General features: G+C 35.2%; 1 protein-coding gene across 1 annotated transcript in view; it reads right to left on the reverse strand.

Annotated features, from left to right (window-relative positions):
- Window positions 1–3,669: 3,669 nt before the first annotated feature.
- Window positions 3,670–27,300, reverse strand: part of LOC144436160 (receptor-type tyrosine-protein phosphatase kappa-like) — a 39,740-nt gene continuing 16,109 nt past the window's right edge. The window contains exons 6-26 of the mRNA XM_078124867.1: window positions 17,831–18,133; window positions 16,819–17,069; window positions 16,444–16,507; window positions 15,943–16,051; window positions 15,610–15,707; window positions 15,071–15,357; window positions 14,303–14,390; window positions 14,023–14,099; window positions 13,077–13,113; window positions 12,612–12,709; window positions 12,122–12,247; window positions 11,429–11,583; window positions 10,831–10,966; window positions 10,211–10,360; window positions 9,697–9,796; window positions 9,053–9,132; window positions 7,424–7,558; window positions 6,255–6,383; window positions 4,876–5,042; window positions 4,533–4,668; window positions 3,670–4,053 (exon numbers count right to left, since the gene is read on the reverse strand). Of these exons, the coding sequence (XP_077980993.1) occupies window positions 3,979–4,053; window positions 4,533–4,668; window positions 4,876–5,042; window positions 6,255–6,383; window positions 7,424–7,558; window positions 9,053–9,132; window positions 9,697–9,796; window positions 10,211–10,360; window positions 10,831–10,966; window positions 11,429–11,583; window positions 12,122–12,247; window positions 12,612–12,709; window positions 13,077–13,113; window positions 14,023–14,099; window positions 14,303–14,390; window positions 15,071–15,357; window positions 15,610–15,707; window positions 15,943–16,051; window positions 16,444–16,507; window positions 16,819–17,069; window positions 17,831–18,133 (2,801 nt within the window). The 3' untranslated portion in view covers window positions 3,670–3,978. The remainder of the gene's footprint in view (window positions 4,054–4,532; window positions 4,669–4,875; window positions 5,043–6,254; window positions 6,384–7,423; window positions 7,559–9,052; window positions 9,133–9,696; window positions 9,797–10,210; window positions 10,361–10,830; window positions 10,967–11,428; window positions 11,584–12,121; window positions 12,248–12,611; window positions 12,710–13,076; window positions 13,114–14,022; window positions 14,100–14,302; window positions 14,391–15,070; window positions 15,358–15,609; window positions 15,708–15,942; window positions 16,052–16,443; window positions 16,508–16,818; window positions 17,070–17,830; window positions 18,134–27,300) is intronic.

Here is a 27,300-nt window from a genome sequence, read left to right on the forward strand (position 1 = left end):
GACATCGGCTATCGTATTCACAAAAGTTTAAACTGCTTACAAGTCGATAAAGGACAATACGATGCAAGATAACACATGCAATACAATACAATACAATACAATACAATACAATACAATACAATAATTACCATACCATATCATACCATACCATCTTACTAAATACTGTAAGCAAACTTCGTTGTAAATTAAGTAGAGTCAAAAAAGAATTTAGCCTCACCATGCATTTACGTTCAACGTTATTGTTTCACTTGTTATTAATCAGAAATGTTTTATTTTCTGAATTACAGGACTTACTTATTCAGCAATAATAATTAATAGCAAATATCTAGACCAGTCAAGCTGATGCAAAAAGAAAGCGATCTGACATCAACTTCACAGCAATATGTATTGTAGTTTGTCTTGGGTGAGACAAAAATGCATTATTTTAAAATTTGGTTAATATTGATGAAACAAGAGCAATTCCCCTTTGAGATTTTGTTTGAATAAACTCTATCTCTTTAACCAATATTGAATTTATATCATTATGTTGTGTGGTGTATTTGTGAGAGATTAAATGTGTATTAACGATGTGGTGAAATGGCATATACGATACGAAATACTAAGACAGAACCATTCGCCAGCAGCATGTTTGTAACATACACTTTAATGATGTAAGCAGACCATTTGTCATGTTGACACTGTTGTTCTACGCTTGGCAACATAAATAGTGATGCTAAACATAGCAGCTTTTCATTGGAGTTTATGCCTCTTAAGTGAATTAGTGTAATGTCCCTCTTGCTCTTCAACTACGACTTACTATGTTCATCGCCGGAATTCACACTCTCAGACAAGTGGTTTACATTATAAGCGTCTAATGTCACCTGCAGACGAAGATTTAAAGTATACACATGACATCATGTAACTACTGAGGGTAATCGTTACCCCTCTACTTATCACAGCTTCATTCAGGACTTTACCAACACGGATTGGTGTAGCCTTTGGTAGTCTAGTCTCAAAGGTTATAATTAACATATTCATGGAAATGGTTTGAACAACCATGTCATCAGGAAGAATTATGTTATAGAACTAGGGAAGGTGTACAGGTAATTGAAAGGGAGAGCGTAACGATATAACAAATGGCACATGGGTTGGTGATCTACTCTAAATCAACAACCAATGTAAAATAAGAGCATTCTTCCAAAAGAAACATGCCTCTGGTCTTTGAGTAAAACACTGATTACAAGTCTTCGTGTTAATACTTTTTTATTCAATGAAAAAAGAACAACTGTGTTAAAAAAACAAACATAATACAAAATTCATACAAATTCATAAATTGTCATCCCATTGTTGTTACAAACACGGTGAGTCTTGGAGACCAAATTATTCAAAGTTGTTAGTTTATGTCGTTAGGGAGAATGGGACTGGGAAGGCCAGTCTGCCGAGTATTGTGTGACCCTCCCCGGTTGGGTGTTCTAAAACATAGCCACTCGCAATTTGATTTTTGCTAAAATATGACCTCCTCCCGTCCGAACATTAAAAATAAAACAATGTATTAAAATGTTGTTAAGTTTCGACATCAGTACAATAATGATATTTTACAATGACACAATCAGTCAAAGTTTAATGTGGCAATGCTAATTTTATATTCGAAAATGTCATCCTTCCTCGATGACCAGAACGAATTTGTAAAATATGTCCCAAATAATAATTTCCTGGCCCCTCCCATTTGTAACTATTAAAGTCGCCCTTATACAGATTATACTAATACAGATATATTGACCACAGCTAAAATACATGTGATGGTAGTAAAGAAATTTAACTGTTATTAGACACACACAGCCATACTTGAAATTCTTATTATAATGCCAAGTACGTACCAGGTGCAACACCAAATATGGAAGATATACTCTGGTCGTTCTACGTCACTACAACGCGTGTCTATGTCACGACAAGGCGTGTCTACTCCATTGATTCTGCTGTGTTTGAAGTATCAGTAAAAACACCCAAAATTTAAATTAGTTTTCCAGATTTCTTTTATAATACTGGCGATGGTATAATTACATTATTCCCAATATGTTTCTTCATTCATCCGGAAAATGACCCGAGGTGTTCAGTATGAGTCACTAGACTGGCCACTTATTAGGTCACACATACTTTTTTCCTTGGCTAAAAGAAGAAACACATTGGGGAAAAATATCCAATTATTCCCCAACGAACTGAAGATTTAACTTTACAAAATATAAATCTACATAAATGTATTAGGGCAAAATGGTATGTACTTGGTTTTCTTGGTTACATATAAAACAGTGTAAACTGAAATGTCTAGATGCCATCACTCTAAACTGAACTATACATGTTAATACAATTCACCATTAGTGCAATTCATTTATACCAATCCTATTTCTGTTTCTTAAAAGAAGATTTCCATGATTATTATTGAAAACAAACCATCTGAGTTATATCAAGAGATTTATAATAAAAATACAATTCTTGATAACATTATAACACCTTCAGATACAAATTTGATTAATTATAAATGTCACTTCACATTAAGTTTCTGCCATACTAAATAACAAATATTATTAAGTATTAAAATGTGGTGCACGTCCAAGCCAAATCCTAATCTATCCTGAGATGATATGATTTGCTTTTTGACAGAATTTCAAACCATGAATACGTTTTTAATCAATCATCATTCAGAAATACGTCGTTAGTCACGCACCTAAAATATTAAAATTCGATGCATATCTTTTTGTGCGAAGCTAGGATTAAATACCTGTAAATTATAATGAATACCGATCATAAGTCGAAGGGTGTGCAGCATATTGTTAAATTGTATATTAATTTATTTATTTTCCATGTTACATTTATAATGGATAATACTGCATAGTAATATTTCATGTATCCCCCGAAATTAACATTTTGTACGTATATCTCGTTATTAATAATCAATGTATGGAAGGTCTCATTTGACCACATGTTTCCACCAGTGTACAGCCTGTGAATATAGGTTGTGTAAGTGAGTGAGTATGAGACATTGCCACCTATGAAAATTTATCCACGCCTTATATCACGTCCCTTAGGAGCTGTGCACACTCAAATGTGTACTTCGTCTCGTACTACTCCTGGACATGGGTGATGTCGGGTGGATCACTGGTATGGTAAAAATTGGATAAGTTAGACTTTTCGTATAGTGAGCATATATGTATCAACCGTTATTAATTACAACCATTTTTAGATAAGCCTACAATTTGAAAACTCTGGACATGCCAAGAATTTTGACATTTGAGTAGTCTATACCTGTATATTAAATTACACCATTATTGTTAGGGTTCAATAATTATATTAAATAGTATGTATTCATATAAAAAAGTGACGCACCAACTCCCTAACCCCAGCAAAATACTTCTTGAGTAATATTGCACTTATCGATGTGACATACCATATACCTAAAATGTTGTTTTATCAAATTAATTATATGAAGTGTAATGGAATACCCGGATTACTTTTTGAAATAGTGGAAATCACGAAAATCTCCACGCGTAGTATATGCGTGTTCACGCGAGATATATACACGTGGACTGCTCACTGATCGAACTGAGTCGGAAACATTGTATGTATGTATGTATGTATGTATGTATGTATGTATGTATGTATGTATGTATGTATGTATGTATGTATGTATGCTGACTGACTTTACTCGATTATCTTTTTGTTTATTTTAACTCCTCATGTAAGCATAATTATTAATAATTTGAGATGAAACCAATAGTTGCCTGCTTCCTAATCTCAATGATAGATAGAAGTTGCGTTTTAAAAGAAACAAATTCGCTACAAGGACTAAACCCTTCTCTGCAACATTGCTTCCTGAAACAAAGATTACTTACTACAGTTTTATTCAAACGTGAGATATGTCGTTTTACTTTTCTTGTGTGATGATCTTCAATAGGAAATAGTTCACAGGTCATAGAAAATTGCCTCATGTTGAAGATTCAATCGTTATTCAAAGTTGGCGTAAGTGGCAAAGGAGTCTAGGTAGGCAAGAAGGGCGTCGTAGATATATTCATATTGTGCCTGTAACAAATAATCATGCATGCTATTAGATGTCATATGGATGAGGATTAGGTAGTTAGTTTGGATTTTTTTAAATACAATTTTGACATGGCTTCTTGCTTGATTAATCAATGTAAAACAACACGTCAACTCCTTGTTTGTTAATATATAAATTGCAAAACATTATTAATTGTGTAAAATGTGTGTTATTATACCTACAATGACACACTTCTTTTACTATTTGTTTAGCCCTTTGCAAGTAACTGTCAAACATAGACTATGGCTATATTGATTCGCATTGATTTTCCAAGTAGGGCATCATGATGATGACATCGGTTCATGAATTAAAAATCCAAAATAAATACCAAATCCAACAGCAACTGTAAGTGATGATTCATTGAATGCCATATGTAAAGATAAAGCAATGACAAAAGCTAGGGTATGTGAGAGTTCTAGACAGCAGATGAATTATAGTTGTAAATATATCAGATCAAACTTACAAGCGTCTCCACCATTTGAGGTCTGTTGTCCCTCAATGTCTTGACTGCCTGGAATACATTCACGATTTGCTCCATTTTGATCTTTTCGTTGGCTGCGACAAATGCGCAGAAGACACCACTTCGCCCGAGTCCATTTCTGTGGGGTGGGGGTGTAGGTAAACACGGATTCAGAAAAGCAAAAATCCATTCACCCTATGCTATGTTTGCATTGACTTTGATAAAACATGTTAACAATCAACAAGGGCTGTTTTGTAGTCGATACATTAAGATCATCAATACAAACCGGCAGTCTTTATACTTTCGTTTATCCAAGGAAGGAGTGACGTATACGTAGTACACATACCTGCAGTGAACAGCTATACGGTTGTCACCGGACTGTTGCTGTGCTTTTTCAACCAATGTTAACATCTCTGACATAATGGATGTAGAATCAGGGATATCTTTGTCAGATGGCCATGCAGTCAGTTGTAAATGTGTAATCGTTCGTTTGACGACAGTTTTACCGCCCTTCTGAAATATGAATATATATATATATATATATATATATATATATATATATATATATATATATATATATATATATATATATATATATATATATATATATATATATGGCACGTGAATAATGCACATCATGGCATGACATCTCTGGTTGGGAAATATCTGACGACTGATCTCGACAAACAACTTAAACTTTAAATTTACTCCCATTTGAGTCTACCATACCATCAAGCTGTTCGCAATTAGATGTTAACTGGGTATATAATATGGATCTGCATCGTGAAGGTGTCATGATATGGTATTTCTCGCTGTCACACCAGTGCACAAGTGAATAAACAATGTAATGGAGCAATGATGTCTACCAACCACTCCAATGTGTGGTCGATAAACGTATACTCAAACCTGAAGTATTTGTTAAAACGACGTTTCAAACTGAGTATGCAGGGGTGCCATCTCAGTTTCAGTCGTATGGAGTTGTTGTTACTACCAAACCAGAAAGTGTACAGAGTTTCAATTAGGCACGCTTTGTGTTTTTCTTTTACATTCCACACAATGTTTTGTGATACGAATTACATAAGCAAAATACAGGGACTTAGAGGGCACACGCACATCAAATGTGACATTTTATATCACAGGCTGTATGTAATTCGTAGCAAAAAACAAACTCTGTATGAGATGTAAAAAGCATCGTGCTGCCTAATTAAATTCTCTATTCACTCTGGTTCGGTAATAAATCAGTACAACTCGAAATACAGGCCACTGCAGAAATCATTCAATTCAATAGTCTAAATGTATACACAGTGAAATATTTTTCTCTAATGATTAAGCAACTCGACAATGCAGAGTGTTGCTCATCTAATTAGTCAATGTAAATACACATACCCCTTGTATATTGGCAGTGTTTGTATTATTGTAGTTTATGCAAAATCAGGTTACCCTTAAAAAAAAGATATTTGATATTCAAGTGTTGCAAACATGAAACCTTAGGTATTCCACACTATTTTTGACCCACCCGTTCTCTATAAGCTTCACTTGTTATTAACATGCAACCAAAAATTACTATTAAATTAGGAAACTTTGAATTTTTTTTTGCTTTTCAGAAAAGTTCTTCATTGACTATAAATTCAAAATGATTGCAACCACTGTATTCTTTTTGTTTTATTTTAAAGACCGATGGCCTATTACAATACACAGTGAAATACAATTCACCTATGTTATTACCTTGGTAGAGTAGAGTGTCAAACCAATACTTCTCTCAACTATGTGACCGATATCTTCAGTCTCTAAAACTTCAACTTCAAATGGACCATATCGCATGATGCCATCGTCACACCAGTATTGTCCTCTTCTCTATTGAACCATTTGAAACATTTTGTTAGAGATAATGCAATGCAGTGCATTTTTAGAAAACACAACACAACACAACACAACACAACACAGAACAAAAGAACAGAACACGACACAACGTAACACAACACACCACAACACAACACAACAAAATAACAGAACACAACACAACACAATACAACACAATCAATGCAATACAGTACAGTAAAGTAACATAAATTACAGTAGAAAAGCACAATACAATACAATACAATACAATACAATACAATACAATACAATACAATGCAATACAATACAATACAAGACAATACAATATAGTACAATACTATACAATAATACAATACAGTACAATGCAGTGCAAGGAAAGGTAAAGCACTACAGTAAAGTACAGTAAAGTACAACACAGTACAGTATAACTAACACGAGAATGTCTTCTGAATCTACATAATCTTGCTCAAATTGCTACATTGGTTTGCACTGCCTTCTTTTTCGCATCATGCAATAAATTGAAACAGTGTCTACAAATAAGATCTTTCTCGATCAAGACGACATGCTGTTACAGGTATAATAACTTCTTCAATGTCAGCATAGTTAATGTCAAGCACGTGCACTTGTGCTAAGTATTTATCTTCCTTTCCTTGTGTGTTGGTATACATAAGGTCGGGGTGTAGTTTATGGATATTTGTTCGATTTAGGAAAACTGTTTGTATATATTATAGATGTGATGTATCACCCTTCTTTTATTTAAATTTTTCACAAAGAAGGCACTTTCCTAGTGTTATAAGTAAATGATTGTACAAACTTGGTTAAGTCATCATAAACAAGCTAATTGATATATCTATCACTTACCATATCTTCACTGTCAATATAATTCATCTTAACAATGGAGTTAGTTTTATAGTATCACTTACCGTATCTCTTCACTGTCAATATAATTTATCTTAGCAATGGTGTTTGTTTTATAATTGAACTTACCATATCTTCATTGCCTATATCATTTAACATAACAATGGCGTTTGTTTTTGATTTATAACAGTACTTACCATCTCCTCACTGTCCATATCATTTAGCATAACAATGGTATTTGCCTGATAATCGTACACCATTCTCCAGAAATCAACAATAGTGTGTGACATCGGCATTTGTGTGGCTAGGAAGGCATCTTTACGAGTGTATGCCTAGAACAAAATGTAATATAATTAGTGCAAATGCATTTAGCTATTTTTAGTTTTTATTTATGCATAATACATAAAAAGCTACACAATTTTGTTATTTACAGGTCTAGATACCTGTTTGGTTACACAAAGAATATGGAAGGTGAAATGTACGCTTATAACAAAGAATACCACCAAGTATTCATTGTAAACATGTTTTCATTACATGTATGACATTGTTTGGCGAACAATAATATAACCATAAGTTCATAGAGAACATTGGTGATTACATGTTGCTACTGATGGGAAAACTGTATTTTATCACACGTTCAATGTATAAAGTATTGGCTTTGTGACAAATATGTGTAAGGTTCAAGGCAAAGGTTACTTAAACATTCAAATGTAATTGAAAAAATGAAGTTCAAGTTTCATGTTTTGTCATACATAAAAGTATGTATCTTTTTGTGTTAGGATTGACTCGATGTAAGAACACCACTTTGATCGATATTCATTATGAGTAAAACATCCAAACAAAAATGTCAATAGAGGGACATAATATATGTATATAATCATACCTGATTGACCAAATTAACATACGTAACAGAAATTAACAGAAAGGATCTCATTAAATAAAAAAGAGTCTTCGCAGAAGACACAGACCTCAAAGACCTTACTTATATGTGTTTGAATTGAGACACGATTTAAAAGAAATTGATGGCAGCAGACTCTATGTATTAAGGTTGTTGAGTTATATGGTTAATCATTATTATTCGCTACAAATATGGATGCCATTGAGTAAAACAGTAAAGCATTTATATGTTTTTCTTGTGTGCATTCTATAAACATGAAAGAAAAGACACAAGCCACACATAATTGCTACAAAGTGACTGCAATATGTAATTGATAGCTTAATTCTGATGATCCCCTCTGTAGATCAGGGTTAAGGTCAAATGCCACTCATACAGTAGAGCTTGCATGTGATTATATGGGGTTAGACACTTGGATAGATTCTATTTATTGAAGTTTTTGAGTCATGCAGTAATATAGTGAGTTTTTACTGTAAATATGACTGACATTCAGGGAATATTACATAAGCACCAAAAATAATGCTTGTGTATATACTTTTTCAATATTACTTGTAGATATGATTTAAAAGAAAGTGGCAATATATAAACACTATAATGTGTCTTTAATAGACAGGAATTGGCTTGATTTTGATAACCAGCCCTGAAAGTCAAGGTCAGGGTCAATGGTCAAGCCCCCCCCCCCCCGAAGATAGATTGCATCTGATAATAGGGGGTGAGACACTTGAATGGATTGTCTAAATTGATTTTTATATAAAATATGGCCACCATTTCGTCAGATGTGAATATATCAAAAAAGAAATTGATGTGCATATGTCCCATTTTAAGAAATCTGACTGCATGACTGATGCATTACTGAAGGACGGACTCCTGGATATACACACGGATTGACCCCATCGAAATTGCCATGCCTTCGAAGTTTAAAAATACTAACGGTGAGAAAGCTGGCATTGATATAATCAGTGGATCCCTTGATATCTACTGGTGTTGTCAGGAGTGGTCTGCATCGATCAACTGCAAGTAAATGGTTAGATAAAGCACATGTTATACAATTGCCAAACAACTCGTGAATGAGAATATCTTCGTTTCTACGACTGGTAAATAATCAGGCCACATATCTTCACATTTTCAAGGAAGATGGAAGATTAAAACATATTGGTTGAGCGAATGAGTTACTCATTTGCCATGTGTTATGGACATGACACTAGTAGCAAGAAAAATTCCGAAAACGACACTTTCCAATTTTTAGTTCAGATTGGGTTCAATTCTGTACATTTATGCTTAAGAGGTTTCTGTACTTTCCCATTAACTCATGTATAATCGGATTCTACTCCTCTCAAAAAAGTAATTCATATTGCTAGTCAGAAGAGATTTAAATACATTTCCATTCAGTTCAGAATAAATTAATCAGTTCAACCGTGCACTAAACATATGAATATTCAAATCTACTTTCAATCACTGCTATCACAAACAAGGAAGCATCCTTGATAAATAATCTACCCCTTCCTTCAGTTACATTTCCCAATCGACTAACTTCGAATGACAGTATGTTTGAACGTTAAAACTGTGTGTGCTTACTTGGTATTATCTCAGGGTATCTATTTTTACCAAAGTTTTCCTTTTCTCTCCCATCAGAACATTCGCCATCAATTGGTTCACTGGAAACTTCATTAAGGATCTTAAATAACAAAAATACAGTACTGAAACAGTGAATACTAGTAGTGAGATTGTGTCAACCATTTATGGCTTATATATAGTTTACTATGCAAACGATTTAACCTTACAAAATTATTCGGATAACCCTTTTAGAAGACCTACAGTAGACGATATAATACTATAAATATATCGTTCATTAGGAGATAGACTGTCATGATAATGATATTTTAAGAATTGAATTGGACCAAGCAGTATATTGCATGCCAAAGAATGACTGGGAATCGTGTCAATTATTTACAAGCTTTCCTCTTGCTCATTATGGGCTAATAAAATGTTGAAAAAATAATGTGAATATCTACCATATCGACATAGTTATAACAATTATGTCTACCACAAAAAATTGTTCTCACTTTAAACTGAGAGGTTATCTACTTACTCGAAATTCTTTATCTAATGCAGACTTTCGTGTTGCTTTGTCTTTCATCTTTAGCTCCGTTAGCTTCATCCTCAGATTTCCTGTCTCTATTTCTGTATTTCCATATACAGTAGCCTCTAGCACTGCAGAGTAGATAAACTCATACTGGTCCTATAGGTAAACATGGATACATGGGGCACTGTTATAATGTCAAAATTCATGACACGTTATAATTAGGAAATGTAAACATACTTGGAAAAGTATTGTCAGTGTACTTTTACCTCACATTAACACACCTTGTTATGTGAGTTGATACTGTGTAGTTTAAAGGCCCTTGTATTGTGACATCTTAGAAGTTACCACGGATTAATTGTGATGTCATGGTAATTGTACACGTGCTAAACAGGTTAAGGCTTTGCCTAATAGTCTATACGATATGTTTCCAATGGTTGGCCACACTGTGTGGTATTAAACTTAAATCCGTCTCTCCTATTATACCGATTTGGTATTACATCTTTATTTTCTTTTGTAACTCTAAAATTGTGTAATCAATTCTAAAGTTTACAATGTGAAAATCATCTTATTTGATAAATTAAGGATGTGCTTATAGGAAACAAGTACTTATTAGCAGTTTTACTCACACTCGTCTGTACAAAATGCATCCGGTCTTGCCTGGCTTGATATACGAAATTGAAAATGTCGACTTTGCCTTCTGCTTCAGCCATCTCTAACATGGAATCGATTGTGATAAATGTCCCAGTACGCCCAACACCAGCACTAGGTAAATATGTGATATGATTATGAAAATGTATTGGAGAAGTACAGACTGAGACTGAGAGTACATTTATTTTGATCTTGATCAAACTTCAGTTGAGTACATTTATTAGACATTATTTGTATTTAAACATGAAGAATTGTCACATGTGGAGTAATAATGAACATATGGTCAATCGTTAGTTATATTGGTTTCTGTAGTGAATATGCATATCATGTTTTCGTTTTTGGACCCTGGAGTACAAAGATCAGCAGATCAAAATACGATTAATATATAGCATGCACTTTCTTTCTAGTCTGATCTATTCAATCCCCTGTAAAACAATTTCGTTATGAATATCGTAAGATATCTGTGGTCATTTCCAAATCGGTAAGCCGTCATTATCTCTCTCATGAATTAGTATTTTTGAAAGTAATACATTTGCATGCTAACTTTTTGACGGTTCGGCTATTACGTGTACCAACCTGCAATGGACGACCAAAGGACCAGCATTGGATGGGATGTAGGCTCTGATACGTCGAAGAAATGCCAACACAGTAGACGGATATTGTGGTACACCCATGTCAGGCCACACGGTGAAATGAAATTGCTTTATTTCACGCACTCGTCCTTGGTCCACCTAGAACATTATACAATACGGAAAAATAAATATACACGCAACGAGTTGTTTTTCCTACTACTATCGCACCTCCCTCTGTGGCGATGACGTTACGATACAGTTTCATCCCAATCTTTCCTTTTTTCGAATATGCACTTGCATTCACACTCAAACCTCATCACGTTGATAGGTCGTCAGGGGCCTTATTGTATCATTGTTAATAGCATCATCATCATTATTATTGTAACACTAACATTAAACTTGGGCTAACAATGGATGGATGGATGGCGGTTGTGTATAATAGATGCCGATGGTAAGCGTTATGACCTGAAATACATCACTTCTATTCTGCAATAATATCCATAGTATGTACAAATGTGTGATCATCCGTACTCTATCCATCAGGTTTCAATTGAATTGGGTTTGCATGTCAGATAAATGGTGTATTCTGTAGGTACACACATACAGAGAAACGAACAACTGCGTGCATGCGCAGATGGATGAAGCGATTTGTGAGGGGGGGGGGGAGACTAGAAAAATAACATTTGCTATAGCTTACTTTCTTCACATGGAATGTCCGGATCATGGAATCTACAAAAACCTCTTCACGGACATTTTTGACTGAAATAGCATCATACACTTTTTCGCCTTCTGGTTGATCTGGCCAATACTTTGCACACTTTTCCTGAGGTGGACAAAATAGGATAGCAAATACAATTTCAGTGTTATCAACATAAACATTTACGAAAATCCCACAACTTCCGTGTCGTTTGCAAAAAGCTCTTCATGGTTTCCCAGTCGTGAAGTAAACTATGCATGTGTAAGCACAGCTAGCTGTTAACTGCACAAATATATCTCCAATATATCCTTTCACTATTCGTAAAATATTACAAACTATATGTGACATGTCTTAATTACACTACATCCTTTAACAAACATCTATTTGTAATGGTATGATGTGTAATAACCCATAGGGCAAATATCAATTGGAGGTGAGTTAGTGTTTAAATAATGTTAGAATATCCTTCAATTGTTTATGTCAGTCTCACCTTATTCTTCTCATTTAAATTGGTAGCCATTAATATACAGGTACTCTTCTCCTGCCATACCATTTTCCATAGATCAGCAATTGTCCATATCTTTGGACCTGCATGTTAGACAAACAACTGTTACATTTCAAGTATCGTCAATCATAGAACAAACACATATTGAACAAAGACTGTCTGGGATTGACCCATCAACCCCACCTGAGGTAATGCGATGACTAGCTTGTTAACTGTCAACTTTAATGCATGCTCGGGGATTTTTTAATTAAATCACTTCTTGTTAAATCTTTTTGAGGTATAATACTGATATGCCTATGACTATCACTGCCAAATGACGACCACTCAGTGTTTTGAAATAATTGCAATTAGTGGACATATCTTTGAAATCAAACTTTTTATTTTTACACTTTGTGTTAGCTGTTTACATGGAATTAACATCTTGTGTGGAATCAAATAATAAATACATACCCTGGGTAGCTATGTAAGCTTTCTTTTTCTTGTAGCCCTGGAAATTTGTGATGAAAAATAAAAAAAAATGATTATCTAAAATTCATAATGTTCAATTATACATGTATTTATATGTATACATGTATATGCATATTTATTTAGTCAAATGTAGTTTTGCCCTCGGTTTAAACCTAATTATTATATATGCATATTAGTTAGTGTTCACGTTGTATGTAAACCAGTTAACAGTGAATTTCTATATTATAAGTGACGGGTGGTTGGTCAAAAGCAAATGTACTGGACTAGCACATGATAAAGGTTTGTGATAGCCATCACATCAGAACGGATTTAATACAAATACGCTCGAAAATGGTATATGTCACAGTGTATAAGCGATTAGTATTCCAATCTATGTCAACATCTACGTTAAATCTTATCTTGTCAGTCTTGTCAACGTCTATTCAGGAATTGGACCAGGGTGCTAGTTACTGACTAAACACACCTACATACACCTATATTCTACGATCTATTAGTGTAACAAGTAAAGAGCGAGCAATTGCTGTATAGTTGACAGTTTTGTGATGTGATCAGGTAGTTCATCCCAGTCCTTGGAGGGAGCTTGATCTTGTGTACCATTGAACATTTTGGTTTCTAGTTTTGTTCTAATTCATGGTTAAACGTACTCTGGTAGTTGTGTGGCAGTTTAGTGGTTTACGATTTTATACATGATGTACAAGCGTATTTGTTGTAGTGTTGTGTATGCTTGTTTGACTGTGGTAAACATTGACAAAGGGCACGCCATATGAATCCTAGTGTTCTAGAGGCATGTGATGTCAATGCTGCAATATGTGGTTTCCAACTTAGTTTTTCATGACTGTTGAAAGTGTAACATAATATATGTTTAGAAGTGATGTACTAAAATGTGTCCCTACTAAACTAAGACTCTGTAATATATAGGTTTACTTACATTTATGTAGGATGCATTGATGTAGTCAGACTCTGAATCTTCATTTTCATCAACCAATATAACCCGTGAACGGTCATCTACATGCAGAGATAAAGATAGGATCAATTTCTGCGCACAAAACTGATATAACAGAACACAGACGGCGAAGGGGTGTTATAGATCGAATTGGAACATTGAAAACACAACTATGTCGAATATATACTATAGTATAAACGAATTTGAGATCTAGTCATACAGGAGTACACGTCATCTTGAACACGAGAATGTTAGATAGACTTACATGCCAAAACGTTCCTGAATCGATTCTTCGGTTTATTGATATCCGTCAGCGAAAACGTGTATGCCGCTACATCATCCGGTGGTAACAACTGGGAAAAGGGTGAAATTTATAAGTCTCAAATATGTAGTTTAAGGTTATCCCCTGCACCCCTTTTAAGACAAGAACATTTAAGTTATTGTAGGCCATGCCTTGTGCATCACTAAAATAACACTCTCTTCAAAGATGGCGACGACAAAGACGACGTCGATAACCCACACTATCACCACAGGGTAAAGGAGAAATAATCAATTTTGTACTCCGGATTTCTAATATTATTTTCTGTATATTTCAAATAAAGTTTTAAATACTGTTTCCTCTCACAGTTGTTTTTCTTCTATTTCCTACCTCATATCAATGTCTTATCTGAGTTTATCAGCTTTGCATTAATTAGTAGCTTGCTAGAACAAACTCACTATTTGCCCAAATTAACGCATTATGCCGTGAGTGTAAACATCTACTGATCCGACTAATGGTAGTACACGGAATGCGTTAATTTTGGCAAATAGTGAGTTTGTTCTAGTGATCTAACAAGCTACTAATTAATGCAAAGCTGATAAACTCAGATAAGATGTTTAGCAAACATATATACCAGAAATTTTGAATTAATAACTACGATTTCACTTTCCGGAGATTTACAATAGCATCCCTTTCATTTCAATTTGTATTTATTATTTTTTCTTGTAGTTTTTGATAGGCCAAACCCTCAACACTTGTACATATATTATTTACCTTGTACTCTGTTTTAAATCCGTCTGTTTCACTCTTATTCTTTCTTTTGATGTAGGCTACGAGATCTTTGATTTTTATTGGTTGTATCTCCGGTTTAAGTGCCGTGGCAGTTTCATGGATTTGAGTGACTGTGGTATCAGGTTTTGGTGCTATTGCTGGTTTAGGCTTAAGCTCCGGTTTGAACGGCACTTTCTCGTCTTCTGTAACATTGTCGTCTTCTGAAACATTCTGTACATGTGTTTCTACATTCGCATACGGATTCTCTACTGGGATAATTCGTGTGCTTTCTGGACAACGGTAAAGAGAGAGGTGACATATATGAGGTCACACATATATTCTTAAATATGGGTTACTCAGTTATGATCTTGAATGCCCAGGACTGCGCACCTTGTAAATATAAGGTTAGGATTTATTGTACAAAGGAATATTATACCGGTAACAAAGAAAAACCTTAATTAATAGAAGGAAAATTGTAAACATTACCGGCATGTAGTCATGGAAATGATGTATTTTTTTTGCAACTTGAAATAAGAACGTACCTTCCGTGTCCAGTGGACAGGAATATGATATTTCTGTGGCGTTTTCATAGTTTGCATCTCTTTGTTTAGAGAAGATGTCCTTCAATGATCTACCAGTTCTATAAAAAAAGTTAAATATAAGTTTAGTGTTTATATTTACTTCGATAGATTTGAAAATAAAGGATAACTGGGGAATATATTTGTGAATTAGTAATCTGGATATAAATGTACACATATTGGGATACATAATTATATTCATATCGATGATTTCTAAAACCTAACTTAAGTTATGCGATATTATTATTGTCAATGGTTTTTTGTATTAATAATCTACTATTGAGTAATTTAACTTACCGTCTTAGGTAAACAAACACAGATAAGATCAACACAAGTAGAACAAGGACAAGCACACCAACTACAGACCCAGATATCACTGCAGAAGATGAACCGACCGATGACAAAGCTGAAAGAGTAGTGAAAACCAAATAATAGTTAGCCTGTTTAATGTGCTGAATGTCGACTGACTTCGATAACTCCCATCTTCTCCTGATTGTCCTGTTAACCGTAGCAAGTCGATAATTATGATTTCGAATTGTTAGCCACCCACCCCCATAAAACACAACACAACAAAACAAAAAAACTACTAAAAACAAAAGCCTTCACAACTGATTAGTCGCAATAAAGAGCTGTTCCATATTTTTGTAAATTAAACAGTCTGACGTACACATCTAAATACTCTCTACTGGAACTGATAAGCTGTGGAGATATTCTGCTAACGGCTTTTGGGACCTGTGGCCAATTGTGTCGATTTTCAGAATTGAAATTCTAGCATAATACTATACTAATTTTACTCACGTTTTGTATCAGCTGTTGCTGCGTTACTTCTAATACTGGTACAGCAACTATTTTCGGCAACAACCTATGGGGAAACAATTAGTTGCCAAAGTTGTAAGTCAAACACGAAAATTACACACTCGACCCCTTTTACCTTGGAAGACCATGTATACTATTTAACTAAAATTGGTCTACAGAACAACTGGGATAACCTAATGATAGTAGGAGATGCCTGTACATGTATAGGTTGGGCAGCCTGGATTGGGCATTACAATACTTCGATGTGTGGACTCAGCTGTTCGATGGGCTATTCCAGAAGCATAAGGCATTGACAATTCTATTTGACTAAGGACATTTTTTACGTCGACATAATGAATCAGATTCGCTTTTCTTTACCTGCAAGGTATAATTAGTGTTCGGCATCAGTTCTCCAATTTTATAATACACATTTTTACTGGCATCAGTGGTGACATCGCTGTTCAAGATGTATCTAACTTGACTGGCAGTACTTTCGTCCTTGTCTGTTTCCCAATAGTGTATCACGTAAGATATTAAAATACCATTTGGACACTTTGGGGGATTCCATGTTGCTTTTATTTCTGTGTCTGATACTCTTCGAGTCTGCAAATTTAATGGCATCGATGGCTCTACAACAAAGACAACACGATAAATACATAAATAATCAATAAAACGAACCCTACGTTGCATCGTCTGACAAACAGGGAAGCTTTTCTTGACTCGTATTCAACGTCGAAAGCAATGATACAAAATTAACACATTGAAAAGTACAGTGAATCAATCCATTAACCGACCCTACAAACCGTCAACATCAACATTTTTTTAAATTATAAAATTGATTAATTTCAACTATTAACATTCAACGAATAGAAATAAACATACAATAGCAGAATACTGCATTAAATCTAAATTCATCTAAATATTTAATGTAATCATATAACATGATATATATATATAGTTTATATGAAAATGGTATGACTATAACTCAAAAGACAGTGTGCGGGTAGAGATTGTCAACAATGTGTTCAGTGTATAGACAAAACTATTACACTCTGCCACTGCGGTATAGAGCACTGTCTTAGCAGATTGATACTCACCGAGTTATATATATATATATATATATATATATATATATATATATATATATATATATATATATATATATATATATATCTATATATATCTATACAACCAAGACTTATTGCCAGTCACGTGATTAGCAGCCACCTTTGAGTTTTATTTGGTATTTTTGCAACATCATCTCGAAATACAGATACGTCTACAATTATAATTCCGTACATTTAATTTGTGCCACACTAGTACATTTCTTTTCATCCCCATTTAAATTATATAACGTCTCAACAACAAGTCTTATAAATTAATATCTTACCATCTTCTCTTGTTGTTTTGATAACCACACTAGAGGATCCCATACCGCTGTTTGAAAATGGTATGACTGTAACTGAAAAGTCAGTGTGCGGGTAGAGATTGTCAACAATGTGTTCAGTCATGTTCGAGGTGAGACTCTTGGGACCAAATGTTATCTTATCTCCACACTCATATCCGGATACTTGTTCAAATACTAATTCATATCCTTCCAGTGGACAACTAAAGTTTTCAGGTTTAGACCATGTTGATCTAATGACAGAGGAAGACTCGACATTGGCTGTAAGGTCACTCACTTTTGGTGGTACTATTAACATAAAAAGAAAAGTTTACGATAAGGAAAAGAATAGGTTTCTTTTAAAACTGCTAATGTATTTATATAAATGTGTTATTTGTTGTGAATATGAAGTAAAGAATGATTGCCTACTACGATGTTCTAAAATATATGCATACGACTTGAAATTGGTATTGGCAGGATTCAAGAGATTTGTAATCTTATTTTCTCAAACCCATAGGTGTTATTTCTTCCGTGACACTGCGAAATAACGAATTCTGGTTTGTTATGATGGACTGACATTTTTTCAGAGTAGTAATAAATATTCATGAGTAATGACGTGATGACAAACCATATTTGTTATGTTGTGCAAGCATGTTCACCGTACGTGTATCTAAGGCAGATCGTGGACTAATTATAATTCAACTCTGGCTTATACCTGACTTGTCATTGTGAACGAATGTCAATGTTATAGGGCCATTCCCACGAAGTAAGATTGTTTTCTGACGGTATCAAGTGAGTCAAAAAGGCAGATATAACATGAACAGTAAGTGTTGACAGATACGTGCACTGAGTTAATGTGAACGGAAGATTTAAAAGACCCATGTAAAAGTTACTAATGTCATTTAAATCTACTAGGATAACCAACATTTGATGGAGATAACGAGTATAAAGTAAGGACCTGGAAAGATTTGTTGAAGATTGATATTTAGGGTTGATAAACGGACACTAGCACTGAGTACTAGTAAAACTGGATGCCATGAATGCAGTCCCGTAGTTCCAGAGTCATGTACCCAGAGAACACTGTGCTAAAAGGTCGTACTTTTATAATGTTCAGAACAAATTCAGTTCCTTGTAAAGTCAAGAAAAGTATTTTAAACAACATTTCAATAACTACAGGTTGATATTACGTTTACCTCGAGAGAATTCGCATGAAACGGCCAATCTCAGCTTGTTGTACCCTACATGTACGGCTGTTGTACTAACTTACTACAAACTCACAATCGTATAAGATGGTATACAGCATCAATGAGAAATCCATTATGTCACAAACCCTAATTGATACTTCCACAATTTTATGAGTCGTTATTTTTCTGTCCATGTCATTCCAATCTTGTAAGTAGGATGAAAACAAAATCAGCAACAAGAACCCAACCCCAACTTGTCCAAGTCATTTTTCAGTGTACGTACTAGTATCTTGCCAAGATTCTGTATATCAAGTGGTATGCGTGAGGCAATCCGGTTGACTGTAGTGTTGATGTACAAAGCCACTGTGAGAAATACTGCTTTGTATATGGACGAAACCACGGCCTCGTGGCGTTGAGTCTTGGGGGGTGCAGTAAAAGAGGCCATGGTTTACGATGATAGGTATTCTGAACCCATGTGAATGGTACTTTCCAGTTATTGATAATGTATGTGATATATATATGTAAACTAGTGGTTGGTATATATAACATGTTCTGTTGCCTGTAAAAGCAATGACATGGTGAGAAGAGGCACTGCAATCATTTATTACAGCAAATTGACGAATTGTTAAGTTTTCACTCTAGTATATCACTGTCATTGGCTAGCAACATTAGCTCCTTGTGAGACGGAAATCAAATAAGAAAACGCAAACAAATAAACAAACAACAAATAAAACAAACAAACATATGCACCAGTAAAGGATGGAAAGGAATAATAGGGACTCATTTGGACATTGTATTGCAGCAGGGTAAAAGCTTTTAAATTCCCTGAAGCGTTCAGAGGATGCTTTATAAAGTTTATAAATCAATCAATTAATTGAATGTTGTTTGATTAATGTTGATTTCAAATCACCGTATAGCATAGTTGGTAATGCTAGGTTCAATGACAAACTGTCTGAGACTTTGTTGAGGTATACAAGAATTGTTGCATACACTCTACTGAAGACCACACTGCTAAACAAATTCAAAGTAGAATTCATAATTAAAGGTGTTCTAATACCAACACAATTAAAGGTGTTCTAATACCAACACATTTCGTATAAAAAAAACAACAACCGTCATATACAACCAATACATGTACACGTACAAAGTCTGGCAACAACATTGGAATGTGACAAAATCCCTTGTTCATAGGGCAGGTACAATTGATACTGCTGTGGAATATTTGACATGATAACAAATTTGCTTTACTTGGAAGTTGGGATGATTTCTTGATATTATTTTTAATTGGGGTTACTTGATGTTGTATTTTATCTTTGGTAGTTTCGTTTCTTTCCCTTACAGCAGCTTTTTGTGAGTTTCTGTTTGACAGAATTTTGCCTAACTATTGAGTAGTGTTGTAATTCCAAAATTTGTGTTGCTGGTACGAAAGAAGAGATGTCAGTTGAGGTTTAGGCGTTTACAGTATCTAAAATAGTGGACTCTAGTGAAAGTTATGGCGAGTTGAAAATACCCAAAAATAAGGCCCGTGAGCAGCCATTCAAAGTGTAATAGTTGCAAACTGAAGGATAGAGTATGCAAATGAGGATGTTGCGGACTGGCTGATTATGTAGAAGGGGTGCAGAATTTGGAATTGAAGTTTACAACCCTGTTTCGAACAAACGCTTGTCATTTGGGCGCCCAATGCGTAGAATTATGAGTATAGCACATATTACATTGCTTGTTTGACGTCAATAGTGTCGGTCATAATGTTCATTAACATATTCATTTTTTATTCAAATTACAAAAAAAAATCATAAAAAATGAAAATGAAGACGTGCTGACTTGAAATTAACAAATCTAAGTAAGCTACCCTCTGTACATCAACACACCAGATATCAAAGCAATCTAATAAGTAGTATTCGAGGAGATGATGGAAATGTCATTTTTTTTTTTTTAAATCATAAAAAATTGAAAATGGCACAGATCAACTTGGCATGAACAAATCTGAAGAGCCTCCCCCAAGGGAACATGCACACCAAATATCGAAGAATTCTGACCGTCACTTTCGGAGAAGATGATGAAAATATAAATATTTGACGGACACCAATGATTCCACCTATACTCTATACCTTAATACAACCTATACCTAAAGCCAAGCTTTTGTTACAAAGTATATAACTGTATTATAAACACAGTAATTGTATCTAGGTTACCCGACCGTGTGAGGTCTAATTGATTAATGAGATAGTAATACGAGCTAGACCATGTTATTACTTGTAATTAAGTGAACGTTTGCAAGTGTCACTACAAGTGATAAATCACAACTTTTAATGAATTCAGCCTTAGTAGAAAAGAGTATTTTCAAAATAGATTATCTCTGAATTAAATTAACTGTAGTTCATAAACACTTCCTATATAAGGAAAAGAATTGAAGTTTACTGTAAACATGTTATTTACTATAACCATATTTGTATTACGGAATGAAGATTTTAGATTTGAATAAAATGTGAATGTTGGGTGTATGCTAATAAGCTACTTTACACGGGGAGAGATCTTGCGGGGCGGAAGAGAGCAACACGTCTGGATTTACGGTGTCTGATCTGCGTCGTAGTATGAATACTACGGGGAACTATTGTTTCTATCTAGTTTGAACTGCCGTAAGTGAAGGAAAACGAATTCAAAGCTCTCGTATTGTCGGTTTAAGCATACACCCACTTCACCAAAAGTAATATTCTGTGTGCTTGTGAGTTTATCCCCTGAATACGTGTCCTGAGATTCTGGTACCTCTGAGATTGACTGTGTGCGTTTGAAGTTACAACTTGAATTTGGTCAATAACTATCAACACCAAAGACAAGTCTGTAGCACTGGTGGACGACTCCGGGCAGGATACAGTTATTCAAAAGACAAAATTCGTCAAAAGTGAGTACTTTGTCAAAACATTGTATGCTTCTCCGATCAGGCCGACAATTAAGAAATCTTGAACGGATACCACAAATTCCAATTGATATGGCAAACGTCGAACAAAACTTACAACCTAATATTCCTATTGAACAAAATTTGGAACCGCAAGATATTCCAGCTAATCCCCTTGATAATATTCAAAATCAAATTGAAAACGTAAATAATAGGCTGGAACGACTTCAAATGAACGTTGAGAAGCCTCCGTATTACAATGGCCGCCCCAATGAATCACCGGAACTCTGGTTAAAAAAATTCGACGCATTTGCCATACTGAAGAATTTAGATGACGAGCAGAAAATTCAATATTTCATATTATTGATGAGAGAAGTAGCAGACAAGTGGTACTCAGATTTGGATCAAAACTTGGCACAAGATTGGAACGAAGTACGACCACTGTTTATTGCAAGATTTCATCGCATACAACCAAGATGGCTCACTGACCAACAATTAAGTCTAATACGACAACAGCCCAATGAGACAGTTGATCAGTTTTCATGTCGCTTGAGAGATGAATGTTCAAAGTCGAATCGTACCGCTGCAGAGATATTAAGTCTATTCTTACAGGGACTGCGCCACAATATAAAGATTGCAACCTTATCTCGGGAACCCAACGACTATGAAAATGCGTTCTCAGCGGCCAAAACAGCGGAAATTATATCCCAACTACCGAATCACGACAGTCAACAAACTTCAAGCGATACAACATTGAAGATGCCTAAGAATGGAATTGATCAATTATTGCGGGATGATATGGTGGAACTTACTTCACAGTTGAGTCAACAGAATCAATTGCTCACTCGTCAGAATGAAGATTTGCGACAACAGGTAGAGTCTCAAACATTTTCTGACAATAGGGCGGGATATTCCCCTCAAAGGTATAGAGATACTCAGTCTCGCCAATTTCAGGGTAATTATTCCACAGTAAGACGGCCCAATTTCAATGGAAATCGACCTATAAATGGCCATCAAAGTAATATTGATAGAAATCGTCCACGTTATGGGGGACGAGAAATCATGTCTGGTAGACAAATATGCAGAAATTGTAATCGTCCAGGGCATATGGCACCTTCTTGTCCAGAAAATTATAACAGAGGCTGTTATTCGTGTGGTCAAATAGGTCACATTGCCAGAAATTGCCGTAAACCTGATCAGGGTAATTACTATTCAAAAAACATGTAAGGAGTGTGGAAAATACCAAAACCAGAGAATTTAATGTTTTTCACACGCCAAAATTAAACTCTGTAAAATCTGCTGATTTAAAGGTACAAAGTAATAATTTGATAACTGTTAAAATTTTTAATACAACTACTTCGGCTTTGGTAGACACAGGAGCAGAAATAACTGCGATCTCAACGAAATTTTTCAACAAAATTCCACAATTAAGACGATTCAAAATCAAGAAACCTATATACAAATGTGTAAAATTACCAAACAATCAGCAGATTCCTATTCATGGCTATGTAACAATTCCAGTACATTTTGATAATCGACTAATCAATATTCCAGTGCATTTAATTAAGGATTTAGACAGAGATTTCATAATTGGGATGGATTTTCTGAAACAGCATAAAGCAGTAATTGATTTGGCACAACAGAAATTACGTATCCGTACTAATACAATCTTGAGACCAGCAAAACAATATGTGATACCCCCTAGGTGTGAATGTATAATTTCGGCTAAGTTAAGGGGCTCATTCCCAAATGGTCTGATAGGAACCACTACAAATGTGACATCATTAAATTATTTAGGTATTCAAACAGCGAGATTATTAACATCAACCAATCATGATTCAGTTCCAGTCAGATTAATTAACGTTTCTGACGACCAAGTTACATTAGGGAGGCACATACGTTTAGGAACTTTTCAGCCACTCCCAGACGGCACAACTTTGCATAATTTTGACATGACAGACAATAATATACATAATGAGACACAACCCTCTATGGAACGGGCAGAATTTAATTCCTTATTTGACTTCACTGGGCAATGCTCTGATTTGACGGACAGCCAAATTAATGACTTACAAGACGTACTATGGAAAAATAGACAGGCTTTTGTTGACAGATCAAATACTTTGGGCTATTGTGATATTATCAAGCATACAATAGACTTAGAGCCCAATGCCCGTGTAAAACCAAAGGCACCTTATAGGGTTTCGCCACAGAAACGTGAGGAAATAACAAGACAAATAAATGACTTGTTAGATCAAGACATAATTAAACCTAGCACATCCCCATACAGTGCTCCGGTATTGCTGGTTAAAAAACCATCAGGAAAATGGAGGCTTGTAATTGATTACCGTGAATTGAATAAGGTAACAATTCCAAACACATATCCATTACCTGAAACAAGGGATGTCCTCGAAACAGTCGGAAGTCAGTCGCCCAAATATTTTTCTACACTCGACATGACGAGTGGATTTTGGCAAATAGCTCTCGATGAGAAAGATTCACATAAAACGGCATTCGTTAGCCATGATGGTAAGTTTGAGTTTAGAACGTTGCCACAAGGCCTGCGTAATTCAAGTGCCTCGTTCCAAAACACCGTAAAATTCCTCTTACGTAACTTAGAATTTCGCACCTGTATTTGTTACGTGGACGATATTTTAGTGTACGCAAGGACGTTTCAAGAACACCTTCACAACCTTGACGTTGTCCTAGGTAGGCTAATTAATGCAAATTTGAAATTAGGTCCGCAAAAATGTACATTTGGGAAAAGGGAGGTAAAGTTCCTAGGTCATATATTGAATGAGAATGGCATTTCAACTGACCCAAAAAAGGTCGAGGCAATATCTAAATTTCCAGTACCAACAAATAAATCCCAACTTCAATCATTCTTAGGCTGTGCGGGATATTATCGACGATTTATACACAACTATTCTAAGATAGCTAATCCCCTGCATAGACTACTTGTAAAGGATACAAAATTCATATGGGACAATGATTGTCAACTAGCATTTGATAAGTTAAAACTAGCATTGACATCAAAACCGATATTAGCATATCCACGATTTGACGAGAAATTTCTATTATATACGGATGCGTCAGCATACAGTGTAGGTTTCGTATTAGCACAAGTTCAAGATGGTATGGAACGAGTAATATCTTATGGAGGACGCACTCTCAATCCGGCACAACGAAATTATACGTGTACAGAACGTGAGGGTCTTGCTGTAATACATGCATTAGCTCAATGTGATGTGTACCTACGAGGAAATGAATTCACAATAATCACAGATCATGCAAACTTAGTCTACTTATTCAAAATGAAAGCTCCGAGCGGTAGGCTAGCCAGATGGATTTTAAAAGTGCAGGGATACACATATAATATCATACATAAGTCAGGCGCTTCTATACCACATGCCGACGGTTTATCGCGACGTGAATATCCACCTGAAAAGTATCAAAACACTGATATAACATCAACAGAAAATTCTAGTTCAAATGAGATAAATTTTACACACGATCAGTCACAACTAACTATGAATGAAATTACTAACATTCCAAAGATATCCGAGTTACAACTCAACCCACATGAGGATATCCTAACGGATATTAGAAATCTATACGACTCGCCTGAAACTGATATCAAGACTAAACAGTCTAACACGATCTCTTCTAACACAGTGACCTTACATAGTGAGACAACTGATACTGATGACTTTAATGCCGACAACCTCTCTACTTTACAACGTCAGGACAAGCAATTATTGCCAATGATTAACTATTTAACTAACGATGGTGAATTACCTTCCAACACTAAACATGCTCAGAAAATAATACAAAGCAGTGACAATTTTGTTGTCCTAAACGGAGTTCTATATCATTACTGGTCCCCCACAGGCAAATCAGCTAAGGCTCGTGATTGTATCCGACAATTAGTACTCCCAAAATCCTTACAACTATACATATTAAAGAGGCTTCATGATGATGTTACAGCAGGACACTTGGGTACTTCCCGAACAATACAGGCAATCCGGTTACGTTATTATTGGGAAAGTTTAATTAAGGACGTAACGACTTACGTGGCTTCTTGTGCATTTTGCCATTCACGAAAACATGGAATTCGCTATCGTTCAAAATTACTTCCGTTAAAAGTAAATGGTGTATTTGATAAGATAGGAATTGATTTTGTAGGAAAATTGACCACAACACAACGTGGAAATAACTACATATTAGTTATCACAGAATACCTTACCAAATTTTGTTGGGCATTCCCAACCGCGGATTGCAAAGCGGAAACAGTTTCTCGAATACTATTCGAAAACATATTCTGCCAATTTGGATTCCCAAATACATTGTTGTCTGACCAAGGATCAGCATTTATGTCTCAAATTGTTACTGAATTATGCAGATATTTTGACGTCATTAAACGATCTTCATCTGCGTATGCACCTTCAACGAACGGTCAAGTGGAGAAGTTGAATGGTTCTATACTTACGATGCTTTCTATGTATGCAAATTTATCTGCAAATGATTGGGACGAATATCTTCAATCTGTCCTTTTTGCATACAGGGCAACACCCCATGAAACTACTGGAGTATCACCCTTCTGTGCTCTCTTTGGCACGGAACCGCGACTTCCAGTCGATGTTGAAATATTGCCAAAATTAGGTAAATCACGTAACATTCAATTTCATTTGGATGAACTGGCAAACAGAAGGAATTTAGCAATATCACTAGCCAAGGAAAACATTCAGAAAGCACAAGATAGAATGAAAACATATCATGATACAAAAAAGGCACGGGATCACATGTTCAAGGTAGGGGATATTGTATATTTACATCACCCTGCAGTCAAACTGGGTCATAGTCGTAAATTTCACCATCCTTACCGTGGACCGTTTAGGATAATCAAACAGGTTTCACCTGTAAATTTTGAGTTAGAACATATCACAGGAAATAAGAAATATCCTAAGGTAATTCATTCAAATCGACTGAAGCATGCCCGACTAAGACCCCAGCATCTATTGAGTAATAATGAAGAGACAACAACACAAACAGATACTGAAAATCCTGCTAGGCAAAATAATCACACTACAACCAACGACACTAATGTCACCTTAATAACTAACAATGACGATGAACAACACACAAATAAGACACAGTATCACATGAACTCAGAAACTGAATATTATTCATTTCCGGAAGCAACTTCAGGTTCACACACCAAGAGTCCAAGAGGACGATCGTGGCGCCAAACTATTCGTAAACGAGCTGAAATAAGGCGGGAATTACAAAATACTCGACAAAGTCAGACTAATGTAAGTTCTGATACCGCTGCAACTATATCTACCACTGACAATGAACAGACATATTATAGCATTGAGAAAATAATTCGTGGTAGGTAT

This window comes from Glandiceps talaboti, chromosome 6, assembly GCF_964340395.1.
Source record: "Glandiceps talaboti chromosome 6, keGlaTala1.1, whole genome shotgun sequence".
Taxonomy (NCBI): Eukaryota; Metazoa; Hemichordata; class Enteropneusta; family Spengelidae; genus Glandiceps; species Glandiceps talaboti.